General features: G+C 39.8%; 1 protein-coding gene across 1 annotated transcript; it reads right to left on the minus strand.

Moving 5' to 3' along the window:
* Positions 1 to 6,468: 6,468 nt before the first annotated feature.
* LOC117193681 lies at positions 6,469 to 7,468 on the minus strand. Its single transcript, XM_033398416.1, has 5 exons — positions 7,308 to 7,468; positions 7,092 to 7,247; positions 6,869 to 7,036; positions 6,687 to 6,815; positions 6,469 to 6,532 (listed from the first exon to the last, which is right to left on the minus strand). Exons 1-5 carry the CDS (start codon positions 7,374 to 7,376, stop codon positions 6,485 to 6,487), a joined length of 570 nt encoding a protein of 189 aa, XP_033254307.1. The 5' UTR covers positions 7,377 to 7,468; the 3' UTR covers positions 6,469 to 6,484.
* Positions 7,469 to 9,333: the final 1,865 nt, after the last annotated feature.

Consider the following 9,333-nt stretch of genomic DNA (forward strand, 5'->3'; position numbering starts at 1 on the left):
GGAACTGTTGGTTACCAACCATATAGAAATCTATGACGTATTTCTCTCTGATGTTCAGTATTTCCGGTGTAGTTTCGAATGCCAACTTCGTATTTCTATGCTCTGTTTTGGCAATATTACAAGTAGGACATTCGTTTATGATGTTTTGGATTAGTTTTTGATAATCCGGGTAATAGTATTTTCCCCTAAACCAATTGACGGTTTTCTCTATCCCTGGATGGAGTAAGCCTTTATGATTCTTTAATATGGTTTCTTTAAATTCAGCGTAATTCTGAATATCTAGGAGTTTCGTGCTTGATTTAATAGCTTTGGTTATATTGTTAGAATTAATGATTTCTAAATAGGCTTTTTGGAATGGAGGAAAATCTATTTCGTTATGGAAATATAATGCGCTCTTTTTGGTGCATAGATATTCCTTTATTATATCCTTCGCTTAGGTGTTAGTCATTTCCTTATACGTGATCTTGATGATTAGCTTGTGAAAATAACGAATTGTTTCTACCTTATCTTCATTGCCTTTTATTAGCTCAATTTGCCGATTGTAATAGTTAATTGGTCTTTCCGTGATAGCAATGTGATTTAGATTGTCTTCCTGTGCGCTATGTACAGTTGCACCAACGCTATTGGAAGCTTCTCCAAGGAGATTTTCATTAATCTTTACCCTTGATAAGGCATCAGCTACATGATTTTCTTTGCCTGGTAGATATTTCATTTTAAAATCAAACTCATTCAGTTTTATTTTCCACCTTTGTAATTTCATATTTGGCTCCTTGAGGTTGTTCAACCAAATCAAGGGTTTATGATCGCTTTGTATCTCGAATGTTCTACCGAACAGGTATGAACGGAAATACTTGGTTGCCCATACGATCGCTAATAATTCCTTTTCCATGGCTGAATAGTTTATTTCATGTTCATTTAGGGTTCTGCTAGCGTAGCAGATCGGTTTGTGTTCTTGTGACAAAACCGCTCCCAATGCTATGTTACTAGCGTCGGTTGTTACCGTGAACATTTTGTCAAAGTCTGGGAACGCAAGGATAGGGTCTGAGGTGATGAGTACTTTTAGTCTCTCAAATGCCTCGACGTACTTTTCTTCCTTGGGGTCTATGACAGCTCCTTTCTTTAGTTTGAGTGTCATGGGTTTTGCTATGTTTGCAAAATTAGGAATGAATTTCCTGTAGAACCCGCACAGACCTAAGAATGACTTTATTTGTTTAGTCGTTTCTGGTATTGGAAATTTGACAATGGCAGAGATTTTGCCTGGACTTGGTACTATTCCTTCAGTAGTGACTACATGACCTAGGAATTCAGTTTCCTTTTTCATGAATTCACATTTATCCATTTGTAGCTTCAAGTTGGCGTCTCTCAACTTTCCAAATACTCTCCTTAGTGACAACAAGTGTTCTTCCAATGAAGTGGAAAATATAATGATGTCATCTAAGTATACAAAGCAATCTTTGAAGATTAACTCTTCTAGCAGATTGTTCATACATCTTTGGAAGGTAGCTGGGGCAGTGGTTAGCCCAAAGGGCATACGAGTGAACTCGTAATGTCCATGCTTAGTGGAGAACGCAGTTTTGGGGATTGAGCTAGGTTCCATGGGTATTTGATGGAAACCTTTTGCTAAATCGATTGTCGTAAAATACTGACATTTACCTAGTTTGTCTAGGATTTCATCCATTCGTGGAGTTGGGAATTTGTCCTTAACTGTTATTTCATTTAGACTTCTAAAGTCTACTACCATTCGATATTTTTGCTTTCCTGAAGCATCTATCTTCTTCGGAATCATAGATATGGGCGAGCAGTAAGGAGAATTCGACTTTCGAATTATTCCCTGCCTGATCATATCTTTGATTTGCTGGTTTACCTCCTGATCATGTATCTGGGCATATTTGTATGGTCGTCTGTAGACCGGGTCTTCATGTTGAGTTTTGATCTCGTGCTTGATTGTACTTGTGAAAGTCAAATTGTCACCTTCTCTGTACTGCACATCCTTAAACTCATATAAGACCTTCTTTAACTCTTCCCTCTCTTCGTCGTTTAAGTGTTCCAATCTTAATTGATTACATTCCCTTAATTCACTGTCTAGAGCGGAAGCGAAGTATTGATCTCCCTCTGGAGATGGGTCAAGGCACTTAGGTGCGATCTTCTCTTCATTTGTAGAGGGATCAGTGCACTTCTGTGCGGTCTTGCCGGCTTCAATAGCTTCTCCACTCTGAATGATTGGGTACGACCTATCTCCTAGTGTTACAGTGTCATTTCTGTAATCGATGACGGCTTTACTTGCCATCAAGTATTCTCTTCCTAATAAAATATCACAATTTTCGGAAAAGTTATGTATGTAGAACTTTTGTTCGGACGGACATGTTTTGTTCGCATTCCTCATTATACTCTTGGTTAAACGGACAGGTCCATTGATGGTATGGACCGTAAGGTTATCGTCTTTTATCTCGGAATCTGTATAATTTTCTTTCATGATGTTGATCGATGATCCCGAGTCAGCGATACACCTTAATATTCTTTTATTAATGGTAATGTTTATATAGGGTCCTCCTCGGTTTCTTCCGAGGCGGCTTGATGAAAATTTACGTCCATCTTCGTTTGGCCACTCTGGCTCTCCCTCCCTCTTTTAGTAGGTTGGTTGGGTCCACTCCCACTAGCTTGGTTTTGAGATATTTGCTGATTGAATGGATTCTGAGCCCTACCTTGATTCAAGGAATTTTTGAACTCATTGTATAATCCAGGATTTTGGGAATTTTGATTTTGATTTGTTCGATTAGTCTGACCTGTTCCAGATGAACTCTGAGTTTGATTGTGATAGTTAGTAGTATTATAATTTGGATAATAGTTTCCAACATTCTTTCGATTTGATTGAGACGATTTCGATTGATCTTTATTTGTACCTGAATCTGTTGTACTAGCTTCGTACAATCCTTCTTCTTGTGCTGCCTTCTTAAGATTAGAAAATGTGGTAATATCTTTTCTTGCTAAGGTCATGAACACTCTGTCAGGAAGTTTTCGAGTAATGACATCTTTAATTGTGTTGTTCAAAGCGTTTTTATAAATGACATTATTTTCTGGTATGTTTTCTAAGTTTAGCTTATTGTTTATTAATAATGCTTTTATCTCTAATTCTTCTATAAACTTACGAAGACTGCCGTTGAATCTGGTGGTGTATAGTTGTCGTAAGAGTTCTTCATATGGTGTGTGATTTTTGAACTCGTTGATCAGCGCCGTCTTCAGTTCGAGCCACGTGTTGGGTTGTATCATTTGCGATATGCGTTGTGGCTCTCCTGACAGTTGGATCTCGGTCGCTCCAAATAGGATCCTTTGTTGGCGAAGATCTTCAGTTGGATATAATCCGCATACATATTCGATTCGTTTGATAAATGAGCTTAGCTGTCCAGATGAACCGTCATAGGCAGGGATTTGTCTGATCGACAGCAGTGCCTGGTTCAAGTAGATTTCGCTCAATGATACTGGTGGTAACGCCATGTTGTTGGTGTTGATTGGGTTTTGTTTTGTTTTCAGTAGTTTTTATACCCGATACTCAAAATGAGTATTGGGGTATATTAGATTTGTGGTAAAAGCGGATGTGTGTAACGTCCAGAAGGAATCGTTTCCGACCCCATAAAGTATATATATTCTTGATCAGCATCAATAGCCGAGTCGATTGAGCCCTGTCTGTCTGTCCGTCCGTCCGGCTGTCCGTCTGTCCGTCCCCTTCAGCGCCTAGTGCTCAAAGACTATAAGAGCTAGAGCAACGATGTTTTGGATCCAGACTTCTGTGATATGTCACTACTACAAAAATATTTCAAAACTTCGTCCCGCCCACTTCCGCCCCCACAAAGGACGAAAATCTGTGGCATCCACAACTTTAAAGATATGAGAAAACCAAAAACGTAGAATTGTAGAGAATGACCATATCTTTAAGACTGCGGAATCTGAATTGGATCGTATTATTATTATAGCCAGAATCAAGAAAACAATTTCATTTTTTCTCGCCCTGTCTCTCTCTAACACACACGTAGCATAGGCGGCTTTGCTTAGAGTAAAACATTAGCGCCTAGATCTCAGAGACTACAAAAGCTAGAGCAACCAAATTTGGTATCCACACTCCTAATATATCGGACCGAGACGAGTTTGTTTTAAAATTTCGCCACACCCCCTTCCGCCCCGCAAAGGACGAAAATCTGGGGATATTTAAAAATCTCAGAGACTATTAAGGCTAGAGTAACCAAATTTGATATTCGCACTCCAGTTAGATCTTACTATAAAACGTGTATCTCAAAATTTCGCCCAACCCCCTTCCGCCCACACAAAGGACGAAAATCTGTTGCATCTACAATATTGCACATTCGAGAAAACTAAAAACGCAGAATCATAGATAACGACCATATCTATCAGATTGCTGAATCTGGATCAGATCAGATAATTTTTATAGCCAATAGGAACAAATCAATTTGCAGTGGCTACGCAGCGCCCGACGTGACGCTCAGACTGATTTTCTGTCTCTCTCGCACGCACTCTTTGTCGTGTCGTTTAATATTAGCGGCGTCTGCCGGAGGAGAGTTATACTGACTTAGTATCGGGTATAACCGTAGAGTTGCGGTGTCCGCAGCAACTCACAACGTTCCCCCTCGTTAACTTTATTTTGGTTCACTTGTAAGTTTTTTGATTTTGTATTCAGTGTTTCACTGTTCTTGGTGGATCACTATCTCCGCTTACTTCAGTTCACTTAATTTTAGTTTATCAAATCGTATGTGCTCGTAACACATAGGTTCTTTGGCGGATTTCACAATTTTATTAACGATTCCGGGATTACGTGATCACAGTAATTAGAAATTACACAAGCTGACCATTACCGAAATATATGAGTTAATTTTAAACGAAATCCTACCGACTGCGCCAGTTAAATATCCGCAACTCGAAATTTAGTTTTTAAAAAAGATTTTATTTTTAGTACTTAATTTCTTTATGTCACAAGATTGGTTGAATTCCCCGACTTAACTTTACGTCTGCTTGTCTCAAACGGAACTGATCTCTCTGCTGCTGGCTAGTTTCCAAGAGCCCTTCTCTTGGAACTCCCGACTCTGGCTTCGGGCGTTGCTTTCCTCGGCTGCATCTTCGTGTCGGTGGCGTACGTGCCTGGATCGATATTTGGGGATTCGTCGGCTTTGATGAAAGGCATCCACTGCTGGCGATCGGTGTTGCATTACATGACGGAGCTAGGAATGTGATACTCCTTGGTTTTATGTCTAGCTTTGATTGGTCCTCAATTGGCTCTAATGTTGATGAAACAATGTGGTCCATTGTTTATATTATGGGGGGCCCAGCTTGGAGTATGGGAAGAAACAGTTATTGATTCTTGAGTGGGGTCCTGTTACTTGTGTGGATGGGGTGGATGAATTGTACATAAACATAATGTGTATGGGATGTGGGGAATTATGGATATGTCACTATATGCATATGTATCTCCTGAAACCTATTCTTGGTTTCTGTACAAAGTCCACTAATTGCAAAATATATGACTTTGTATGCTATTATTTTTGCATGATATAAAATATCGATGTTTTCGGCCGATGGGCATTTTTGGTGGTTTCATTTGGTTCATTTGATCTTAGCTTCAATGCGCTGCAGCCGTTCCATCGCCATGTTGGACTAAATCGTGGGTCCCTGAAACGTCTCAGCATGGCGGATGCGGGCAAACTATTGGCCGAAACAGCATCCACAGTCGCGAACACAGTTCCCAAGGATGTCCAGGACACCCAGCTATGTACACAAAACGGGCGAACTTGCATTATGTCTAGTCGCGTCTTCTGCACCACCCACTGGTCAAAGGGTCCAACTGAATATAGAAGAATATTCATTTCACGGTGCGAAACATGATCGGTGAGTTAGATGTCCAGTTAGCCATAGCCAAAAATTTTTCGGATCCTGAAAGACAAAACCAAAATCATATGCAAAGTTTTAAGTGAACCTGATGAATTTTTCAAATAAGTTTACACCCATATTGCTTTTTTGAAGTAAAAAAAAAAACCTGACAGGTTGACCTGGCACAAATGTGGCCTTGACGGACGGACGGAGAGACAGACATGGCTCAATCGACTCGGCTATTGATACTGATCAAGAATATATAGACTTTATGAGTTCGGAAACGCTTCCTCCTAGGCGTTACACACATGCATTTTCCGAAAAAATCGAATATACACCTGTAATCATTTTGAGTATCGGTTATAAAAATAGAATATAAAAGAAAATAGTAGGATCCTCAATATGTTTGCTTGAAGGACTAATGAAAAGCATTGAATTATATTGAAGAATTTTTTATGACATCGATACAGACGACAAAAATATGAATTTTAGTGTATTCCAAGTTGCCATAAAATATTTCCTAACATTGTTTTATTTAGCTAACATTTAAATTTAGAACTCTTATTGAATATCAGCTTTGCATTAGGAACTACATAGCTTTAATACCATTTTGCTAAAACCGCAAAACAATTATCCTCTTGCCATTGTCACCGTTGTCATTCTGAAAATAGTAAAAATACTACATTTAAATGATATTTTAATTTAGACATTTGTTTTGACAAAACATAAGAACATTTATTGATAATAATGCATATTGAATAAACATCTTTCGTTCCTAGAGAATGAGCATTCACGAAAGGGTGAAATATATTTACCACCGCACGGTTGATGCCGTAGGCCAGAAAGTGCAAGTGGATCAAGTAATCGCCCGCGGGAAAGTCCAGAGTTTTCGAGAATCGGTTATTGACATGCTCGATGGTAAGCTTATCCAATAGTAGATCATGCTATAAAATATACATAAATATTTACATAATCAATGAATCATCTCTTTACTTACATCGTAGGGACATGAATGATTCATATTTGAAAAATCTTTGATTAACTCATAAAAATATGATACAATGGGGAATGATTTTTGATGTTTAAGAAATTTGCAGGCATCCACAGTTAAATTGTAAAGGAATGGTTTATATCCACTGAATCGCTTGTACAGTCCTATTTTCGTCTGAAATGCAAAAAAATTACAAACAAATTCGGTCAGCTCACCTTTACATACATACCGAGACATTGGTAATAGGAACTTGAAACAGATTGACTTTCAGCGATAGATATTTGTAGCTCCGGTTCACAGATTTCAGATAACAATATTCAAAATCGGAGAACTCCTTGTCCACAGAATTGCACTTTACGTTCGTGAACTCCACTCGACAAGCGATCTTCGAGATGTTGGTAATTGGTTGTACAAATAGTTTCCACTCGTGTTAATTTATCCTTACCTCTACGACAAAATGGGATATGACCAGGAGGTACACCAAAACATTGAGGGTAGAACACATCACGCACATGAAGCCACGACGACTAAGTTCGATGTAATGCTTTTTTATATACCAATACTATTTTTATAGAAAACTTATTCTTATTATATGTTTGAGATGCCAAGCTTTTTTGGCACCTATGTGTTTCAAAATGAAAAGAGATTTTGGGTTAAACTTTATAATTCGTATTTAATCTTGGTGGCTTAGCGGAAGCCGATTGCTTGCTATTGCCAGATAAACTTTATGCGAGATCGATATGCAACCAATGCGCAGAGGGGTTAGCATAGAACTAAACTATAGACGACGGCGTTAGATCAAAGTGATTGCCGAAGTGGCGGCAGCAGATCAAAGTAGTTGCCGAAGTGGCGGCGGCAGAGAGCCCCTTTAGCGGGAGAGCGCAGCAGCTCTGCAGAACGTCAACGTTTTACAACATAGGCGGCTCTCTCTGCTCATACAATAATAATGTTAAAGTTACGGTTATTCTTCAGCGGCTGGCCCGAACATTATATTCAATGGTCATTTAAAATAGGCGTTTTAGTTCAGGTCTACTGATCAAGGGCTATCTCTGGATATCAGCTCTGCATAGAGAGCTCACTGGCTTTAATACCATTTTGCTGAATCGAGGTAGCAAGCAATTTTTCTCCATGGTCCATTGACACTTTAAACAAAAAAACAGCTCCCCCAAATAACGTTTCAAATTTATAGGGTGTTTGAAAAAACTCTCATATACGGACAGATTGAAAAAAGAAACAGGATAAACCGTCATCACAGGAGTCTGTATATAAAATTTTAAAATGCACTTGTAACAGTGCGGTATTACAGTAGTATTACTCCAGCTTTTATAGTTTCTGAGAACTAGGCGTCAAACAAGATTGACGGGCGAACGGACAGACAGACATGACTCAATCGAATCGGCTATTGATGCTGATCAAGAATATATATTCCTTATGGGGCGGAAACGTTTCCTTATTGGCGTTACACACATCCATTTTCCGCAAAAATCTAAAAATCTTCCAACCATACTGTTCGGAGCAGAACCCAGCCGATTAGCTGCTTGCAAAATAGTACCTAATTCTTGGCCCTCAGCCTCTTATTTTGTTTGTTACTTATGTCTATGTCACTCATTTGTTTGTTAAAGCTTTGCGCTTGATTGCCCTGCTAAACGCTCTCTGCCAGCTCGCTCTTCGCTATCTCCGCTTTGCGTCTGCCTACCGACGTCGGCCGAGCGAAGCTGCGCTTAGCGATCGGAGCGGCAATGTAAAGGGCAGGCAAGCCACACTTGCAATTTGGATGTCACGCATTAAAGAACATATCGGAATTTTATTTCTGCGCCGAGTTTTGTTTAATTCGAAATAATTAGTCGGCCGATTGGGGATAAAAAACATTATCTCCACATAAAATTTGGTGACCCCGACGTGATCTCTGAGTTGCAGTGTCAATTAATAATCATTCGCGATCGACATTCGTTAGCCCTAGCAAATTTTCGGCGGTTAAGCACAATTCGGTGCTAAAACACACTTACATACACCTACATACACGCATTGCTGGCTATTAATTTCTCTGTCGCGACAATTCGGTCAGTGCAGTGCGGTAGGCAGTGCAGCGAACTCACTAATACACACAAGCGGAGTACAAAGCGGAATCGGACAGCTCGCACAGCCGCACAGCTAAAGGCATTAGCTGTAATCCCTTTGCTTTCGGTTCCCACGTTTATACGTATACAGGGTGTCTTTTTCGGTCGTGCTGAGTGACTCTTTTAAAACCTCAACATGGCAGCACCTGAGCCTACCAATGTCGCGAACGCAGCAATGCCGAGTGATGTAGATTTCTACAAGCACAAGGCCGAGTCCATCGCGCGCCAACTAAAGGCCATGGATCGCTTTCTCACCAAGGAAGAGCTTGCCGAGTTAGATGAGGCAGAACTTCAAGCTCGCTTAGAGCAAATCGAGCGAATGAATGCGGATTTCGATGCCGCTCAAACGAGCCT

This window comes from Drosophila miranda, assembly GCF_003369915.1.
Source record: "Drosophila miranda strain MSH22 chromosome Y unlocalized genomic scaffold, D.miranda_PacBio2.1 Contig_Y2_pilon, whole genome shotgun sequence".
In the NCBI taxonomy this organism is placed as follows: domain Eukaryota; kingdom Metazoa; phylum Arthropoda; class Insecta; order Diptera; family Drosophilidae; genus Drosophila; species Drosophila miranda.

Coding starts and splice junctions, on each gene's coding strand:
- LOC117193681 (XM_033398416.1), bottom strand. CDS start 7,376: ATGTGCGTGATGTGTTCTACCCTCAATGTTTTGGTGTACCTCCTGGTC. Junction 7,037..7,091: donor TTCCTATTACCAATGTCTCG/GTATGTATGTAA, acceptor TTTGCATTTCAG/ACGAAAATAGGACTGTACAA. Junction 6,533..6,686: donor ACGGCATCAACCGTGCGGTG/GTAAATATATTT, acceptor TACTATTTTCAG/AATGACAACGGTGACAATGG.